This window comes from Pteronotus mesoamericanus, unplaced genomic scaffold (assembly GCF_021234165.1).
Source record: "Pteronotus mesoamericanus isolate MK-2021 breed Mesoamerican mustached bat unplaced genomic scaffold, CSHL_Meso_final contig_24, whole genome shotgun sequence".
In the NCBI taxonomy this organism is placed as follows: domain Eukaryota; kingdom Metazoa; phylum Chordata; class Mammalia; order Chiroptera; family Mormoopidae; genus Pteronotus; species Pteronotus mesoamericanus.
The window spans coordinates 9,451,347-9,472,391 of NW_026555100.1; the positions used below are offsets into that span (position 1 = coordinate 9,451,347).

The following is a 21,045-nucleotide window of genomic DNA, read 5'->3' on the forward strand; positions in this document are numbered from 1 at the left end:
GGCTTGCCTACCACATACCTGAAAATGTGCAACCCTGCTCTAGCTAAAGTGCTACATCTGGCATAGCTGCTGCAGTTAAAACCACTACTTGGCTGAATTTGTGATAGTCCAGTGTCATCCTCCAGGATTCACCTGGGTTTTGCAAGACCCAGACTAATGAATTAAATCGAGATACACTGGAGACTAGCATCCCTGCACTCTTTAGGTTTCTAAAGGTACTACTCATCTCTGGCATTCCTCCCAGGATGAAATGTTTTTTATTTATTAGTGGATGTTGGGGGAGTAGTGGTAGAAGTTTTCACTTGGTCTCCCTCATCACAGTAGCTCCTCTCACACAGGTCAAGAAAGCAATGTGGAAGTTATGCTAACTACCATGTTCACGCTAATTATAATGTGGGTACTGGAAAAATGACCATTGTGATCGGCATCTGAATTGGAGAGCAGTCTATGGGACTGAGCTCATAATCTGTGGAACCTGATGCTACCTCTAGGTAAATAGTTCAGAATTGAGTTAGATTGTAAGACACTCAGCTGGTGTGGGAGATTTGCTGGTTGGTGTGGGGTGTCCTACCCTCTTCAAAACACATTGGAATTCGATGCAGAACTCTTTCCAACTATATCACCTCTAGAGATGTCCTCTCCATAACTCTTGGCCCACCAGACTCTCCTGAATTTCATTCTAACCTTGCTACTCACTATGATAATTGTACCACCTGGCTTTTATTATATTAGGACCTTATCATTTCCACTGCTATTAGTAAGTCCATTCTGTAACATCTCTACCACCAACCCTGCCCTTCGGAGGAGAGTTACCACTGGTAGCTCAGAGATGGTGTCTCTCTCACCAGCATATTCTTCATTGTTTTGCCTTCCTGAAGAATGAAGTCATCTCGAGGGCTTTCAAGGCTTAGTCTGTTCATTCTAGCGTGTTCACTTCCTTAAACCTTTAACCCTTTCTTCCACTGCCTGCCATGGCAGTTCTAGCATTTCTACTTTACTTAAGAGAGACTATTACTCTCTCCAAACTTCTAAGAGCCGTTCTAGCAGCATGTCAACACCTTCCCCTGGGATTCTGGCAGGAGTGTTAAAACCTGTATCCCAGAAGAGTAGTTCCATATTGGTGTTGCGCAGACACTTTATTTCTCCAATATGACTTTTTCTCCTTTCTCCCCTTTTGACTCAGTGCCTCACTCAGCACTCTAACTCACCTGTTTCCTTCTCCCTTGCATGTCCACTCCCTTAATCATTAAGCCCTCAGGACAATGAGCTCCCAGTGGCATCAGATAATCTTAGGAACAAGGCCTCAGTTCTATTGACCAGAGACAGGGTTTCAATCAAGACTGAAGACAGTGTCTAGGTTCTGGTTGTGTTTCAGCTCCAGACTCAGAAAGGCAATGAAAGCAGATGAAGCGACGCCATGGCTGACATCAGGGCCAGATGCAGTGACCAACACCCTCGTACCCCAGCGCTGACCGGTCAGCAGACCCCATGACCCTGACCACAATTAATGATTTTCCCCCCAAATACCCCATCCCTTTGGAGCCATCAGGGAGCCAGGTCTTGGAGCATTAGCTCATCTGTGACTCCAAACATGGACCAATCCTCAGCTAATAAACCCTTACTGCCTTTGCTGCAAGTTCCTGTGTGTGTCTAATTGGGCTTTGATGCATCCTGGAAAACAATCACCTTTAGTCCAGTAATATTGGTAAACACCCCCTTATTCAACTTTATGTTTTATCTCCTTCCCTTGATCTAGCACACTTAGATTTAAGTCGCATAAGACACTCTCCTTGCTCCTGAAGTACATGACAGTTAGGTCCTGCAGAACCTTCAGAATGTATTACCTTTCCTCCTTAGCAGGTCCAACACTTAGCTGTTGGTTTATACTGTAACAAGTTATTGATCTAGTGGCTAGGAGGGAAGGTGCAGACAGACCTTGAGGGTCCTGAAGGGCAGAAGTCTCTTAATCACCTTCAAGCCAGAGGAAATCATTAGTTCTAAAGAGTGGTCCCCTGCAGAGTCAGAGGGTTTGAGGAAATCGGGAAATTTAAAATCTGAATGTACCAACCCCAATGTCCTGATCTCTCAGGGCCCCATTTTTTTTCCAATCAGGGCCCTGCCCTTATATAATCGACTTGATTAGGTTGACAATTAAACATTTTTGAACTCTGATATTCTTATGATTACATCCTGGACCTGGTCCTCAGGTTTCTCTGCCCTTCTACTGCAGAAGATTTTCTTAATACGCTGCCAAGGAGGCCCACTAGTTTTCCCATTTAACCTTTAATTAATCATCCTTGGCTTTTCACTGTCTATTTTAAAAGCATTGATTGCCTCCAGCAATAGCTATCTAATACAATTGTTTTTATAATTCCTACTTCCCCATATTTCCTAAGTCCATGATACATCACCCCCTGGTACACTTCCTTCCACAGGTATACCATCCCAGTTATTCCTCAGTGAAAGTTTTAGCAATTGCAATGCTATTTTGTGCCTGTGCTGCATCTATGGCCAGAGTGGGGTCCTCACTGACAGCCAGGCAGCAGGTTATTGAGCTCCAAAATCCCATTTTATCACCTCCTTTCTATCTGCCCTGGCACCAGTCGTCACAGGTTGGATTCCCCCTGCAGTAAATTCTGTGATGAAAAGGAGCACGCAGGAAGTCTAAGGGAGCGTAGCTATGAGGGGAATGGAAGGAAGCAAGACTAAGGAAGAAACTGAGCTGCAAAGCAGTCCCAACAAAGCCGCAGCAGACCCCTCAGGGAGCTCCAAATCTGTGACAGCCCTTTTGAATTGCCCTCAAGTTCAGGGGAAGAGCCTCACATTCACATGCCTACAGCAACCAGTCACTGAGTACAGGCTGCCCTAAGAAAAAGGTGTGGCCTTGGACAGGTGGCTTTCTTCAGCAGAGATTAATTTAAGCTCTCAGTTCTGAATAGATCTGGACAGTTCAGAACAGGATCCATGACTATGAGAGCAACAAGCTTTACTGAACTGGGAGAACAGAAATGGGAATCGCCTTTCAAGACGAGAAAGTGCTTGGACAAGAATAACCCTCTTGCTATAGTATGATTGTTTTCTTCATCTATTTAATAGGATTTGATTCTAGTTACAAAGTTTGATCTCACAATAAAAAAATTTAGATATTTTGTTAATGACTTTCATTTTGGTAATAAAATATTTGAACAAAAGTCATTATTATCCTGTGCTTAGAACAAAAAATTGCAGACAGCTTAACCCTTTGATTTTACTCATGCTTTAATAGAATAACATTTGAAAATACACAGATATCCAGGAAAAAGGTAAAGCAGTGCGAGGTATTGAGAGCAAAACTGAGCTTTAATTGGGCCTAAGTTTGTCACTGTAACAACAACCATACTTTTAAACAAACCACGTCCAGCAGCTCTGCCAATGCATCCAGTGGAAATGTTAGAGCTGTACACTTTACACTGTAAAACATGTCAGATATCCACCCTATAAATTCACTGTCTCATCTTTTTTTTTTCATTAAAAAAAGGACATATCTATAATTCACAATCAGTCAGGTGAAGACTTAGGTATGAAATACTGCCTGACAATTTGTTTCTCAAACTGATTTTTTAAAAAGAAAAACAGTGCAATTTATTCTTTAAAGCAACTTTGTAGACATTCGGAACCTAGTTAATTTCATAGTGATGTTGGTTGAATATGATATAAAGAAATGCAAGTACTTTTCTAGGAAAATAGTCTAGATAAAGGAGACTTTAATAATCCACGAGATAAGAATGATAAGACTTCTTTTCTAGGCAGATGATAAAAAGTAAATAAGTCAGGTGTTTTAAAATTTCTATAAAACTTTTTATCCCAAAAGTAATCTTTTTACTATGGTACACAAAATATACTGAATGCATTGCCTGGTGTCAAGGTGGGAAACCCTCTTATTTATATAATAAAATTATCTTCTAGTCCATCCTGACCCAAGTCCTGGTCGTCTGAGGACACAGACTTAAAGTCATCATAAAAAGCATCGTTTCTATCTACTGGTTGGTATTCATGATCCATTCCAGTCAGGGCGTCACTTCCAGATCCTGAGCCAGAGCCAGAGCCAGAATAGTCCTCAGAAAGAGGGAAGACATCATTCAAGTTCTGGGTTCTCGTCATTCTGCAGTAAGACAGAAAAATGAAGGAAAAAAACACACAGTAAAATTGGAGATATATGGAAGGTAATTGAATACATTTTTCCAGCTAAGAAAATAAATGCAGCCACCCAGTTAATCAAATTAAAAGTTTAAAATTTCCCAGTTATTTAATGCTTTAAAACAAAAAAGAAGTTAGACCTTTTCACGTGTTTGCCTATACTTATTTTACGTAATCTACTGCATTTATCAATTCCGCATCTATCCATTGTAAATTCATATAAGCAATGCTAATTTTCTTATCACTAGCAGAGCAATCCTATATTTGGAATTTACTTAAGGGACCCTTTATTCAAAATAAAGAGACCCTTTTTTCCATTTTCTCCCACTAAAGAAAGAACAAACAAGTCAACCCAGACTGATATCATCATTTTCTAATTTAAAATTTCTGCAAAACTTCTGATAATTCACAGTGCTTCACCAAAGCCCACTTGTCAGAAATTTGTTACAAGTTAAGGATTATATTTGCCACTATATTAACACTCAGTTTCCTCTAAAAAAAAAAATAAGTGCATTCTTTCAACTGGGTTTTGTGTGGTGGTTAGAAGTCCACTCAGACAGAAAGCTCAGAGCAATGGTGCCACCTCTCAGTGGCAGAAGGCAGCAGCTAAGTTCAGAGACAAATGTTGAGTTTCAGAGCTTATGGGCCATTTTCTCCATGAAAATAATAAACCACAAACAATGCCACAGAGTAGAGTTTCCTTCATGCAGGCATTCAGTAAATATTTACTGAATATCTGATCTCTGTTCTGAATGCCTGGGATAGAATGGGGACCAGCAGATGAGATCCCTATTCAAGAAACCTATAATTTAGTGGGGAAGGCAGAAAATAAAAAGTGAATAAATCAGGAAAGCATCAGGAGGTGCTAAATACTCTGCAGAAAAATGAAATATCTCAATGCAATAGAGGGTGAAATATCTCAATGCAAAAACTAGGTGACTAGTTTATACTGTGGGGTCAGGGAAAGGGGGTCACAGCTGGAAACATCGATTTGGTAGTTATTCACATAACACACACACACACACACACACTATTAAGATACGTGGAACAGGATGAGGTCCTCTGAAGAAGGCATGCAGATAAAGAGGCCCAGGACAGAGCCAGGGCCACACCCACATATCAGAGCAGAGGAGGAAAGAACAGCCAGGGACATGGAAGGAAACGCAAGGTAAGATGGGGCCACTCAAGCTCAGAGAAGAAAGCATTTCAAAGGAGGGGTGATCAGCTTGTTTCTAAAGGTATTTAAGAAGTCAAGTAAGCTAAACATAGAGAAGTAACAAGTGGCTCTGTCAGGAGTCACTGTGATCTTAACCAGCCCACTGGGTGGAGGAGACCCAAGCAGGTGGGGTTAAGGAGAGGAGGGGGAGACAGCAAGCCCAGCCTGCCCTTTCAGGAGGAGCTGCTGGGAAGAGGAGCGGAGAGTAGGGCGATAGCGAGAGAGGATGCAGAGTCAAGGAAGGGATTTTATCTGAATGTAGGAGATAGGAGAGACTGCACGCTGAAGGGAGGAAGGTGCCAGGTTCAGAGGGGTAATTGCAGAATTGAAGTTCTGGATGTGTGGGGACAGTATACCCGGCACAGGAGGAGTGGCTTCAGAAGCTGCCACAGCCAGAGTCCAATCAGGGAACATATCTAACTATTTAACACAGAGAACTGCTTACACCTGTGATGGAAGAGAAGCGAAGCCAAGTGAGGGACAGTGAGGAAACCCAGAAATAAGCAAGAAAACACTTCCCTGCCTGGGTGAGATGTTCAATGGAAGGAGGTGGTGTTACTTGAGCCCAGGGACTAAGGGCATCGGGTGGGAACTAGAGCCATGGATGAGACACAGCCCCGCCAGGGGAGCCAGCCAGGGTAGGGGGTGAGATGGAGAAGCGGCAGCATCCCCCTCTGCCTCCCACGCTCTCCAGTCTCCTTTCCATGCTCCCCGTTTGGCCAAACTCAGCCACAGCTCTGGCAGCTTGAGAAACGCAGACCACAGATCAGCCCTCACCTCCCCACCCCACCCCAATACAGAGCAGAGAAGGGGAGGGACAAGATGGCCTACACAGAAGTAAGGACTGTTCATTCCTGCGACTGGAGTGTCAGAGTGAGAAGGGAAGTTACCGGTTGTGATCACTGAGGAAAAATCATTGAGATTCGAGGAGAGAAGAAATGGAGTGAAATGGTTGTTTTGGGGAACTTGGGTTATTCCCCTAACATTTTAGATTTAAACAAATCACTATTGAAACCTATAATTTAAAATAATGGAGGATCCTGTAAGATCTGTTCAAGGTTAATGCCATGGGCTTAAAGTACAGGGGCAGGACTGCAGAGCTTCATTTGGAGGACGGCGGCAGTGGAAGCTCTTACGCAGTGAGTACAGTGATGAAGATGGTCACCGGGACCTCCGAGGTCACGATGGACCTACTGGGTTTGCGAGTGATGAGCTACCTGGCTTTGAGGAAAGTAATTTTTTAGCTTTAACTGTGAGGATTAAAACTTTTATGATGATCCTTTGAATAATTCATTTTTGCTCTGTGTTATGTAATTTTGATATCCATTGAAATAATGGATGCTAATGCAATTCACTTTTTTGTTACTTATGAGTTCCTACTGAACTTTTTTTGCAAGTATAAAGTGGGTTTTATTTGATCAAGAAGAGAGGTTCGGTTTTCTTTTTGTAAGTCATGGCCATTTATTTTTCCTTTCCCTAATTTCTTCGTTTTTTCAAATCACCTCTCTCTAATTCCAGAACATTTTTATCACTGCCCCCCTCCAAGAACCCAATACTTGTTAGCAACTGAATTGCTCTTTATCCCTCCCTTCCCCCTAGCCCCTGACAACCGCTAATCTATTTTCTGCCTCTATGGATTTGTCCATTCTAGACCATTTTCTATAAATGGAATTATATAATATGTGGCTTTTTGTGTCTGGTTTCTTTCACTTTGAGTAATGTTTTCAGGATTCATCCATTCATATCAGTACTTATCTCTTTTTATGATTAAATAATATTATAATTTAGGATATACACATTTTATTTATCCATTAAATTGATGAGATTTTATTAGATTTTAGTATTTATTGTATTCAATTTACACAAATAAAATAATATCCGATCATTTTCAAACCTATTGGTGAAAACTATTTTCACCAATTTTCACAAATTTTTCACTCAATTTTTGTTTCTCCCACAATGGAGACTTTGCAAAAGAATACCTGAACTGTGTATTCTTACACACCTCATCTACCAGTGAATATAGTACAGTTTTACCATGTATTGTGCAGAGAAAACCAAACCATCAAAGCAAAAACCTGAAGAAACACTCTAGATGCCCCTCCTGCTTCCATGCCAAGATCATAACAGAGATTGGTAAAAGTAAAAGTAGAGCAAGTCCACTTACTGAAAAGGGTCAGTCCTTGGAGGGAGTATTCTGTTGGATTCACCTGGAGGTAAGTCGAACATCGGTCCCTTTTCATCAATGCAGTTTGCAGAATTACTGTCGGGATTACAGCGAACCCACTGGTACCTGGCTCTCTGCACAGGTAAACCTGCCCAAACAAGCAACCCACGTGGTTAATAAGCATCCCTTATATAACTTCTAATCTCACTGTCCCTAAGAAATGTTTAATAAATAGATTCTAAATTTGGTAGAAGGTAAGATGTAGACAGGTTTTATGACCATTAATACAGCAGGAGCACACACTGTATGCCAGCCTTTTATATATATTATTTGTCCATCTCACAACACCCTTACAAAGTAGCCCAGAGCTGAAGGTTAGAATAGGCGTTGCCAATCAGCTGCCTGGAGTAAAGTCCCAGCTCTGCTACTGATGACCTGAGAAACTCTCACTTCCCTGAGCCCTCACTGTAAAATGAAGATACCAATAGTGTCTCTTTTTCATACGCTGGTCACAAAAATTAAATCAGAAATGCATGGAAAAGACCTTAACATAGTGCCAGGCACACAGTAAACACTTGATAATATTAATATGTTCACACTATTATATCCATTTTGCACAAAGGAAAACTGAGGCCACACAGGTGCTAAGTAGAGGACCTGGGATTCAAACCTGTCCCTGACCCCTAAGCGTGTCTGTTCTTATAGAGATGAGTGAAATCATGCTCAGAAAGGTTAAGGAACATACCGTGTACCCGACATATTATAGAACCCTAGTTCTTTAGGGCAATATAGTGTTCTTTGTAATGAAAAGTAGCCAAAAACTTGGCCTATTTTTTTGCCCTCCAATCTAGTCAGAGATTTCAAAAGAACAAGACTCCTCTTCACAGTCAGGTTGGAATACCCTAGTCTATCATAGCTTCTTTTGAGTTTAATATCTGTGCAAAAGGCTCCACATCTGGTGTTTTGAGATTATAGAGGAGATCCTTAATTAGTTCATTGAATTCTTCATTCCTCAACTTAGCAAGGATGGTGGTAAGAAGTACTTCACCCTTCAAGGGCTTCATCTCCTCCCCACCCCAAGCACATGCATTATTCACACAAGTGCAACTAATAATCACCTAGCAAGAAGGGGTGTGTCTAAAATCCTTTTTCTAATTATAGTTGACATAAAATTCTTGAAAAGCAGGAAAGGTGGTTTTAAAGGCCAGCACATTGTTGTCCTGTACAGATCAAAATGTAAATGAAACAACTATTTAAGGAAAAAAAAAAAAAAGACAGTGCTATGGACAATCACTGCAGCATGTTTTATGGTAGGAAAGACTGGAAAATTAAATGTTAAATAAATTAAGGTACAGTCTACAATACTATACAGTTATAAAAAGAATGAAGCAGCTCTCTGGGTACAGATATACAAAAATCTCCAAGGTATATTTTTAAGTAAACAAAAAAAAAAAAGTAAGAAACACTATGCATTGTATGTTACCACTTCCCAGTGTTTGTGTTTTTAAGAATATATTTACATATATGCTTACAAGCAGGGAACACCTCTGAAAAGATATACTGCCGACTGATTGCCTTTGTGGAGGGAATTGGTGGCTGGAAGACTGTGGAAGGAAGACATTGAGTTCACTGCATCTTCTTGTGAACCTTTTGATTTTTGAGCCAATATGTTTGCACTGTCCAAAACCGTTTTGTTTTTTTTTTTAACAGCTTCATTAAGATGGAACTGACATACAATTAGCTGTATATATTTAAAGTGTGCAATTTAATATTTTGACATACAAGGTCTGTCCAGAAGAATCCAGCCATGTAGTATGAAAAATAGAGACATTTATTAAAGCAGATTCAAGATACAAGAAATATGTGCATGGGACAATGATGCCTCAGTCCCCTTCAAAGTAGGCACCTTAGGACCTCACACAGTTCTCCCAATTGTTATAAGCTGCCCCGTCATATCTTCCTTACTCTTATCACCAGTCTGAAATCTCTTCCCTTTCAAAGGTGATTTTAATTTTGGGAAAAGCCAGAAGTTGCAGGGCACCAAATCTGGTCTGTAGAGAGGCTGAAAAAAAGCAGACTACCACTCTGTATGTTTTGATGTTTCACCAAAAAACTGTATACGAGATATGATGTGTGAGTAGGCATGTTGTTGTAATGAAGCTGCCAATCACCAGTTGCCCATAGCTGCGGCCTTCTGAATCATCTGAATTGTTTCTGCAGAGGAATGTTCAAGCTTAACGCAAAATTTGACGCAGATTTGTTGCTCTATCGGCTCAGTCCTTTTGAATGCATTGGCCACACAGTAAACATGCTCACTCAATGGCGTCTACTGCCCCCACTGACTAGTAGGTGAAGTTGTCACTGTTCATGCATACACATTTCAGTCCACTCTCCTTGGCTGCCAGGTTGCATCGATGTCATGCAAACTGTTCTCATTATATTAACAGTGGCTGGACTTTTTCCGGACAGACCTCGTCTATGTGTACTCCTGTGGAGCCATCACTGCAATCAGGAGTACAGACGTATCCAACACACCCCAAAGCTTCCTTAGGCCCTTTGTAATCTTGCCCTTCTTCCTCGCTCCTCATGATTCCAGCTCTCCACCCCCTAACCATTAATCCTCTGTCTGTCATTGTACATTAGTTTGTATTGTCTAGAATTTTATATGAATGGACTCACACAGCAACTTGTCAAAGGGTTTCGTGACTTTGTTTTAACTCAGGGACTAGTAAAGAAGGGTCTCTACCTTTTATAGTACTCTCCCGGAAATGGAGTCTACTTAGAGATTCCTTACATCTCAACTACTTTTGTTGCAATTTTAAAAAATAACATGTTAGAAAAAAATATGTGTTTATTATAGAGAACTTTGAAAAATGTAGCAAATGAAAGGGAAAATTACCACTTATCTCATTATCCACCTCTCCAGAGATCATGGATTTTGGGGTTTTGCTTTTCTTTCCCCTCAGTATCTGTATTTCTAAGAGAGTATGCATAAGTTATATCCCATTCTCTTCTGACAGCAACTATCAGGGATTGAAAAGTGGAGCTTCTTCTGAGGTCTAGTTCACATTACATCTCAATGGGATGGCCAAGAACTTGTTCTCAAAAGACTGCAGAACCACTGAACTTTTCCAAAATATCCTCGTCCCTCATTATGTTCCTTTTCCTCATGACTATTATCTCTATCCTCAACTTTTTTCTAGCTAGTATTTATGATTAATTTCATAAATACAACATTGCCAAGTTATCATTTAGATATACATGATACATGTTTATATGTGTCTATAGAGAAATGTGTAATAGATAAAATATAAAAAATACATGAAACTGTTCACTTCAGTATTATTCAAAATAGAGAAATAACTAAGTAATCAAAACAATGGAAAGTACTCAAATAAATTATGGTGCATTCATATGAGAGAATGTTAACCAAATGGTAAAAAAGTAGTTGGTTATGGAAAAAGACTATGTAATATCATAGGAAAATCTTTTAAAATGAGTGAAAAAAAGCAGACTACCACTCTGTATGCATAATAGTTACTGTAACTACATGAACATATATGAAAGGAAGTGGGAGAAAATTCACAAAAATAAGTAATGGTAGACTGGTGATTTTTTCTCACTTATTGTCTAAATTGTTATAATAAACATTTCTTTAAAAATAGAAACAAAAGCAAGATTCTAATGTAGAAAAAGGTAAATAGTCTCCTCTTTCTTTCCATCCTTCCTTCCTTCGGAATCACTATTCCATCGCAATCTCCCCCATGGTTCCTGAACACAATGTCTGGTCTGGGACAGCTAGCCTTTTAAAATGAATTAGCTCTGTCACTGCCTGGGGGCTGAGGATAAGGTAGCAAGAAGGCATCACAATGTCTGCCCCTTACCAGCTGTGACCTTGACCAACTTACTTAACCACCCTGTATTTCAATTGCCTCATCTATAAAATGGGGACAGAAGTCGATCTAATAATGAGATATAAATATTAAGTTTTTAGGATAGCACCATGGTCAGAATTCTTTAAGAGCTAGTTTCTCTGGTTAGGAGACCAAAGACCTATCTCTGATAGAGAACAGCTTGTGGAGAGACCAGAATTTAAATTATCGTTCCACCATTTTCATGCCTCTGTCTGATTCTCAATTTTTCATCTTTCAAGTGTGAATAATAGCATCCCAAAGAGTTCCTGTTTAAGCAAGATAAAAATTTGTGAAACATGTAGCACAAGCATAAGGTAGGTATTTAATACATCTTACCTCTTTCTTTCTCCTCTGATTCTTTCCTGAAGCAGGCTAAATTTGGAATCTAATTACTACTTAGAAGCCTAACCTTGTAGGTGGCAGGGCAGCAACATTGCCACCAGCAGAGGGCACTATATTCACACCCTATGTTTCTAGACCAGCTAATCTCAACTGGTGCTGGCAAGAATTTTAAAACATGCAATCAATACCTGACTATTTAGTCAGGGGCAATGACCTCTTTTCCCTTAGATTGTCAAATTAAAAAAATATGACAACAGCCAACACAACAATGGCTGTCACGTGTGAGTGAATGAAAATTATACCTATTTTTTGTCAGATTGGCATAAAATTTTTTTTGGAGTGCCACAGAATTTTAGTAGTTAGTTTATGTGTGCCATGAAATGAAAAAGGTTGCAAATCACTGGTCTAGACCAACACTGTCCCATAGAAAGACAGGATGAAACCACGTATCGAATTTTCAATGTTACAGCAGCCATATTTTAAAAAGGAAAAAGAAACAAAAGAAATTCACTTTAATACATTTTATTTAAACTAACATATACAAATTTTGTTATTTAGCATAATCAATATAAAAGTTATTGTAGGTTTTTGACACTCTGTTTTTCATACTAAGACTTCAGAGCTGGTGTATATTATGCACTTAAAGCACGTCTCAATTTGGACTTGCCTCCATTATACACATTTGAAGTGCTCAGTAGTCACAAGCGGCTCATGACTACCATTTCGGACAGAGTAGGTCCAGGCAGTCTCCTCTATGTGTGGCTGATGCACCGGATATCAAGTCAAAGAACTATTTGCAGAGATAGAATGTTAAACAGAAAAGTAAATCTCGTACTTTATGAGGAAGAATCCAGGTGACTGACCACATCTTTTCTCTGGTATAACAAATAAAACATTGATAAATTAATTTTTTAAAATCTAAAATACAAAATTTTCCCGAGTTCAGAGTCTCAGCTTTTAAAATTTATAAAGGGGGTTTCTTTTGGGGAGTGACAAAATGTTCTGAAATCAACTATGGTGATGGTTGCGTGTATCTGTGAATACACTAAAAATCATTGAATTGTACACTTTAAGTGGGTGAATTGTATGGCATGTGAACTCTATTTCAATAAACCTGTTTTAAAATTTATAAAGAAATTAAAGGTAGAAGTCACCCCCTACTCCAAAAGTTTATCTGATTTGGGACTGATGCTTGTAAATCTGCACTAAAATAAAGGACATGGTCACAGACACATAGTTGTGGACCTACCTATCTGAGGGGGTGGGTGGGATGTGGAAATTCAACAGTTCCAGCCTCTGATGCTGTGGGGGTATCTTGACTCTCTCTTGCTTAACAGAAATATTTTGTGACTACCATATTTTAAAAAATAAAAGGGAGTGTGCTCATGAACAAAAAGATTGATTATCTTCCTGAAAGGCCCCACTTACTGGATCTGATGGTTGATTTTGTTGATTTTGTTGTGGATTCTGGAGCAGAGAATAGTTTCTATTTAGAACCCTTTTCCCTCATTACCCACCGGCCCTCTTCTCTCTTCTCTCTCTGCCACTTGTCCTGCTTCACCAAAATACTTTCCATAAATAAACATTACCAGAGCACATAACTCACCCCAGTAAGCTCTCTGCATCTTTTTATATTGTGGCACCAATTTTCCCCTAACATCATCAAGATTTACTAATTTCCTGTTCGTAATAGGGACTCGTTGCAGGTGTGTTAGAGAAACCTCAGCATAAACTGCCACGAGAGGAGGGGAAAAAAGAAGATTTTGATGCACTGTTTGGCAGCACCCAAACAGACCTTACAATCTAAGCTGGAGTTACTTCCTACTGACAGTCAGTTGTACAATAAGGAGAAGAGTCCCCACCCTTGAATTGTTTCACAAGCTATATAAAGTATCAAGTTAACTTTCAATTTCTAGTCAAAACCAGATTTTTGTTTCAAATAAAGAAAACCTCTATTTTACCAGGAAGATAGCCAGACTCCAGTAGAAAGTTAACTGACCTTGAAATCAGACAAGCTCTGCCATTACTTGGTTGTAATGGGCCTTGGGCAAGTCTCATAAATTATTTGCAAAAGGTTGATGTAAAGACCAAATGAGATGATGAGTGTATGATGCAGTTTTCTCCTCTCTAAATTGGTATTAGTTCCTCATCACAGGGAATGTGATGATCATTTACCAGAGAATGGATATGAAAATCCACCACAATCAAACAGCAGCACACATGGGTGGAATCAGTAGCATTACTGTGATCTAGGAGACAGTGTGGAGTGGAAACATGCTCCGGCCCTGACCCTCTTGACCACACATGCTCATGGATTTTCCCATTTCTCTCTTTATGAGCATCTTCAAAAGAGAGAAGCAATAAAAGGATTTAGGATTCACAGGCCTTATCAATAATCGATCCCCTGGAGCTCTCTACATTAAGTTGATCAGCCACCAGTGCTCTCAATGGTCTCCCACACATTGCCAAGCTTCCATTGCTTTGTCTCTGTAGACAGTTTTATACCGTGTCCTTACTTGGGTTTGACTTGTAGTAACTGATAAGGGCTGAACTGTGTCCCCTAATTCGTATGTTGAAGTCCTAACTCCCAGTACCTCAGAATGGGACTGTATTTGGAGATAGGGCCTTAAAAGAAGTCATTAAAGTAAAATGAGGTCATATGGATGGGCCCTAATCCAATATGACTGGTGTCCGTATAAGAAGAGGTGATTGGGACACAGATGTACAGAGGAAAGATCATGTAAAAACACAGAGAGAAGACAGCCAGCTATCAGCCAAGGAGAGAGGTTTCAGAATGAAATTCATCTTGATCTCAGACTTCTAGCCTCTAAAACTAAAGGGAAATAAATTTCTTTTGCTTAAGTCATTAGTCTGTGGTACTTTGTTACGGCAGCCCTAGCAAACTAATACAGTAACCTAAGATGTTTTGAATTTGTTCAGTAAGTAAGCGAAAGCCTAGTAAATTTGATCAGTTCAGTCAAACCAATGGGTTAAGTAAAAAAACTTTAAAGGTGGGGAAAGATTGTTGTTGAATCATATCAGGCACCATGTGGCTGTACAGCGACATAGTGATGTGGCCCTTTGCATTGCAGCTTTGAGCTGCTGTCACTCACACACGCTGTGTGGGCGGGCATCTAGTTCCCTTCTTATTCGGAAGTGGACACAAACCTTTAAATCCGAGGGTTCTTTGGAAACACCCTAATTTTTCTGGCCATTCCTGCTCTCTTTTTTTGGTTTCTTTTCCTACCAATAGCTAAACCTACCTAGGTGATGGCATAAATGCTAGTATATTATACAATTAGAATGGTTTCTTTCTTGTTTCACTTTGTTTTGATGACTACCTACTACATAGGAACAGTTTAGTTTTAATTCTAGTTTTACCTATTGAATCTTAGTGGGGAATGTGACATTTCTGGGAAATATGGACGATGCAAAAACTTATACAGTTCTGGGCAGGGTAGACCCAGCGCCACTGGTCACTCTAATCTGTGCAACAGACATGCGTCTCTCTGCTCTGGATCTTGGGAGGATACATGGGATTATTCCATCCAGCTAAAGATATTCCCTAAAAGATCCAAGGAAAGCCTGTTCCCTACAATTAACAATATTTATACTTTAAAAAATAAATAGATTATTGGAAAAGTTTCAGCAACATTTCTTGCCGTTTGTTCTTCAATAATTGCATAACAAGAAAAAATTATTTTAGAAATTTGCAATACGTAATTAATGTATCTGAGGTCATCTGTACGATTTCACTTCTGCAAGAAGTAAAAACCAAACAACTAGAAGTTACTTCTAAGAAACAAATCCGGGACATGTGTGTCACCGTGACTCAATATTTCCTTTACGATTTAAGGAAACTTAATGTTTTTCTAATATAAATTCTCCCATCTATTTATCAAGCCATGACCTTCTTCCTTATTTAAACAGGATCTTCTATTTACCAAAAGAGCAGACATTGTATATTTCTTAGAAACTGATCTTTTTTGTTTTCTTATTTATTCAAGATTTTAAGTTGTTTCAGTCTGACTAACCAACCCTAAATGACAGAGAAACCTAACAAGGAATTTCCCAATGTGATGTTTCTCTGAGCAAACAACAGCACAAATACTAAAATTCTTTGGTCTCTCTTCAAAATCTGAGAGGATTTTAATAAATTATGCCTAACCGTAATTGAATTTTCACTAAGAATCAAGTTAAAAAAGAAGAAAAAATACACACAGTCAAACTTACCCTGATTATAACACTGAAGAAAATAAATATACTTAGGTTTTCCACTTCCTTTTACATTCACTATAAATAGTCCTTATAAATGACTATTAATTTTAAGTTAATTGATATATTACATTTCTAGGTGACTTTTTTTTTTTTTACTTTATATTTCCAATGACTGGCCTTAGAAAGATTTTACACTGAACATATTCCCTGTGCAGGATTTGAAAAGAAAGAAAAACCTAAAAAGGTAATATGGGTATTTGAAAAGCTTTTGGAAAACCTTTCTGATGTGAAAGGATCTATTGATTTTTATTAAGCTTTCCTTTGCCTCTTAATACAAGGTGTATTAATGGGATACAAGTATATCAATATATATAACTACTTTTTGTGATATACAGGGAACTCTTCTCTACAGTTTAGGTATTAATTAAAAAGACACTCCCTAGTTTCTTGTCTTGATTTTGCTGAGGATTAGTATGATTTCAGTAAGCAAACTTTTTTTTATTTTTTTTTTAGTGTTTTTTTAAATTTCTTTTTCTTGCAACAATGACAGTGCACGTTTTCAATAATACAGGAAGGTCCAGATAAAAGTAGTAACTTAAAGATCTTGCTGTACTTAAAAAAATGATCATGTAGTCCTTTCAATATTTGAACTGCTAGGTAATGATGTCTATAGGGTCATCTTTTTTATCTCATAGAAATAAATAGAACACTTTAAATGTGTAAACATTTTAGATAATGTTACTATAAATGTCTGTTTTAACATAATTTAAGTTGTAGCTATGTCATGGGAAATATTTAAAAGGTAATTTATATTCACAGTGACTATACTGTGCTTTTTAAAGTTTGTATACAACAGATGTACATGTTTGGTTTGGCAGAAGCTACTATTGTAATTTTTTGGCATTTTGTTCATAAAGAATTTTTTGAAGGAATGGTAACTTCTCAGGAATGGTGAATAAACACATTTTTACATTTTAAAAACTAAAAAAAAATTTACTCTGATTAAAAACTAGCATATCCTAGTGTTACAATAATTATGACACCACTGTAATGCATTAGAACTTGGGACAGATATAGACACTCAGGAGTAGGTAGATGCCCCAAAGCCTCAGAGGTGCCATCTCCTCAAAACAATGGGTCATTATTCCTCTCTGAGCTTTTAAGAATTTATAAACCATACATTTTCATCCAAAGTCAAGTAGTGCATTTCAATCATTGTAAGAGTTTATAAGGCTGCATCTGCCTGAGAGTTTAATTTTTCTTGATATCAAACTTAACCAAACTCATACGAAGAAGTTCAATCACCACAAATACTTCTTTTCCTATTTTTCGGCAGTGTAATACATTCTGTACCTGAAAGTGAATATAATCATTTGTGTGGACCCCAGCGCTTACAAAGGAGATTATAGGGGACCACAGTCCTGGGGCTTACCTTGAACTGAAGAACCCAAAACCAGGATAAGGGCGAGAGCCAGAGCCAGGGCCAGCCGGCTGCACGGGAGAAGCACAAGCATCGTGACCAGCTCACTTCAGCTCTTCCGCCTGCACGTCAACCCCACGATTAGGAAATGTAGCAGGGTGCTCTCTGCCCCTTTTAGAAAGGGCTCTAAAACCTCAGACCCTGCCCAGAACACACGTCACGATTTCCTGAACAAATAGAGATCCACCAAAAAAAAAAAACAAAACCCAGAAAGATTAAAAAAAATAAAGCCGCAAAATAACTATTCATACCCATTATGAAACTGCACTACTCTCCCCAGGCCTAGGTTTTCAAAAGCTTTGTTGTTTGCCATTTGCCTATCAGAAATTTTTTTTTCCCACTGAAACAGTAGAATCAGCATTCAGTACAGTTTGTTTTTTCTTTCTTCAGGTAACAGTCTAAACAGGAAATTGCTAGCATTGGCGTCCACTGCACAGTTGATGAGATAAGGGAACTAGGTACCGCTTTTTTTTTTTTATCACTGAATACTTTCCATATAAAATATTCTTAATTTTCTTTTTCTTCAGGAGTAGCATAACTCACTGAGTCAAACTCAAGAAGTGAAGCTTCAAAGCTGAGTTCTAATCTACAAGAAAGTGTTGTCAGATTTCAAATAATCAGTTCCTTCTTCTTGGGCTCAGCTTCTCCTGTTGAATCACAGGCTCTTCCTCTAGCTCAAGAATACAGTATTTTCTGTTACAAAGAACTGGGTAAAACAAATATGATTTTGCATTCTTACACTCCTTCACACCAAGTACTTCTTATGATTTGATGCCATTTAAACTTTCCTCTTTTCCCCTGGTAAAAAATTTCAACTTGAGGTTTGGATCTTCTGGCCTAGAATGAGCCAAAAATCAGAAACAAGAGGAGGCTGTCCTCAGTGAGCTACTGGACCTCAGAAAACACACAATCCATTGCCCCTGTAAATGAGGCAAAAGCATTTTCCCAGGTCCCAGGGATGGTGTGCAGACTTTGGTGGACTGAGGAGCACCAGGTACAGATAAACACAACAGTCTATCACAAGTTCTTGCCCTTGGGGCACGTGCTTTTTCCTCACTCCTGTTCAAGATTCAGCCAAGCTCCCTTTCCATGCCCCCACTTGCCACCTCATCCTCACTCTGGCCTGTCCTTTGACAGGAGGGAGGAGTTTCCCTTCTCTTGGCTTCGGCTTCCTGCTGATTCCTTTACCATTTCCTGCTAAGGACAGGCCTCAGCGTCTAATCGCTGAGGGGCTGTGGTGCAAGTCCACAGGGTTATGAAGAATGCACATTTGACCCTCCTCCAGCTGGAAGAGTGTCCAGGAGCCCCTTTGAGTGCAGTAACCAACCCCAAACTCCCAAGCCCAGTGAATTTCCCACCATGGAATATTGCTTTATGCTTAAAAGAACAGCCCTCATGTTTGCTCCCTTTTAATCTTATCCCCCACTTTAAAACCCTGGCACCAAAACCATAATCCCTGTCAATAACTTCAATTAATTCCCTGCAAAATGTCAGAGCTGATTAGAACTTGTGCTTAAAATGGTATTTTTGGAGTCTTTTTCCATTTGGGTACTTCATTTTTTTTCCTTCTCTGGGTTGTGATTTTTTTTTTTTTTTTAAATTTTTGCAGCGTTTATAAGCATTTGCTCCTCCGCCAGTACACTGACAAGCAAGTTTGTTTTTTTCAAACAGCCTTCCTCCAGTTTCCTTTCCCTGGTTCTCTTCAAGCTGTAGACGAATGGAACAGATGCCAGCAGTGGCCAGAAACCTGGTTCAGAGCTTGTCTCCCTCACTTCCCAGCTGAGACATGCTGGGCCACCTACGCTTTACATCCCATCATCCTAGGTCTAATGATGCGGTGGGGAACCTGCGGAGGATGCCCACGAAAGCTCCTGGCACACACTGCAAGGGTCGCATGGGCAGTGCTCTTCTGGGCTGGGTACCTTCTTCTCGCCCAAAGTTTCCTCCATTAACCAAAGAGGACCCCTATCTTTCTCTAAACCTTAGCCCCTACAATAAGCATATTTTCCATAATTTCAAGACATATTCTATCCCAGGCTTAATCCTTTATTTACCAGGCAACTTAAGTGTGCCATAATTTACACCCCATTAATTTGCTTGTAAAGTGGATATCTTTATTTCTTTACAATTACCCTGTAACAGCACACTGATCAGTTCCTTGTATAAGAGCGTAATTTACCCCCTCTACCCCCAAACCATGTAAACATCACTTGTTAGTAGATACTGGCTTCAGAATGGTCTTTTTCTTTTTTAAAATATTTTATTTATTTATTTTTAGAGAGAGGAGAAGAGAGGGAGAAACTTTGATGAGTGCAAAAGATACATCTATTGGTTGCCTCTCACAAACCCCAACTGGGGACCTGGCCCGCAACGCAGACACGTGCCCTGACTGGGAATTGAACCGGCAACCTTTTAGTTTGTAGGCCAGCACTCAGTCCACTGAGCCACACCAGCTGGAACAAGATGGCCTTTTTAAAAGAAGGATCTGTCTGGAGCTCTTGAACCTTCTCAGCCTCACAACTCAGCAGAACACTTTTCAGAGGAACTGAGGGTGTGAGATAATGTTGGTGCACGAAACTACTCTGAGGAATGCGTCCAAGGCTCACTCGTTTTTTAAAGCTCCAAGTTAAAGATTCTGCCACTCAGCAGCCTCTGGAATGTGAAGACTGGAAAGGTCTTGACTGTGACTTGGGCACTGTCCCAAAAAGGCAAACAGCAAATAGATCCTGTACCAAATCTGTATATCCCTGAAGCCTTAAAGGATGATGCATGCAAACATTTTTTATTTCTAGAACTTGGAGTGACCTTAGAAATCATCTACTTCACCCACTCAGATGGGAAATATTCAAGTCCAGAAAGGTACGTGACTTACCATTGGTTACACAGCTGGTGAGAGGCAAAACCGGGTCTAGAAGTCAAGTTACCTGATTCAAAGGCCAATGACACATGAAGAATGATGAGAAAACAAGACTAAGATTTATAAATCATCAGAGTTATTCCTTTTAGTCATTTTACTTTTTAGGGGTCCATACCAAAGTATTTCTATTTGGAATGATAAAATGGCTGGTATTTGCTTTTGAATAATTCATTCTGAGGAAGGGGGATAAGAGAGGTATGAAAGCGGACACTTAATTGCCGAAGCTGAGCAATGGATAGATGGAAGTTCATGATATTAGTCTCCCTGCTTTAATATATGTTTGAGAATTTCCATAGTAAAACACTTTTTAAAAATCAACCTTTTAAAAGGGTACCTTTATCTTATTTGATGTCCATATAAATACAAAAACATCTAACCATAAAAGGGACCTTGCAGGGAAAAAACTGTTTTCTTCCAAAAAGTGACTCCTTTATTCATGGGTCTCATCACCTTTGAGTTCCCCATTCTTTCACTTCTACTCTCGTTCTTATCTCCTCTCCTTTAGTGGATGGAGACACTGTGACCAAGACAGAAAAGCATCCTGACCCTTCTGGCTCAAGGGAGCCGGCACCATTGTGTCCTTAGTCCCGTCACTGAGTATCAGCGGACGGGCGC

General features: G+C 39.4%; 1 protein-coding gene across 1 annotated transcript; it reads right to left on the minus strand.

Moving 5' to 3' along the window:
- Positions 1–3,249: 3,249 nt before the first annotated feature.
- On the minus strand, positions 3,250–17,623 carry SRGN (serglycin). The gene is made up of 3 exons (XM_054572429.1): positions 17,466–17,623; positions 7,560–7,707; positions 3,250–4,141 (listed from the first exon to the last, which is right to left on the minus strand). The coding sequence occupies exons 1-3, from the start codon at positions 17,545–17,547 to the stop codon at positions 3,922–3,924; spliced, it is 450 nt and encodes a 149-aa protein (XP_054428404.1). The 5' UTR covers positions 17,548–17,623; the 3' UTR covers positions 3,250–3,921.
- Positions 17,624–21,045: the final 3,422 nt, after the last annotated feature.

Coding starts and splice junctions, on each gene's coding strand:
- SRGN (XM_054572429.1), bottom strand. CDS start 17,547: ATGCTTGTGCTTCTCCCGTGCAGCCGGCTGGCCCTGGCTCTGGCTCTC. Junction 7,708..17,465: donor TTTGGGTTCTTCAGTTCAAG/GTAAGCCCCAGG, acceptor TTGTTTGGGCAG/GTTTACCTGTGCAGAGAGCC. Junction 4,142..7,559: donor CCAAGGACTGACCCTTTTCA/GTAAGTGGACTT, acceptor GTCTTACTGCAG/AATGACGAGAACCCAGAACT.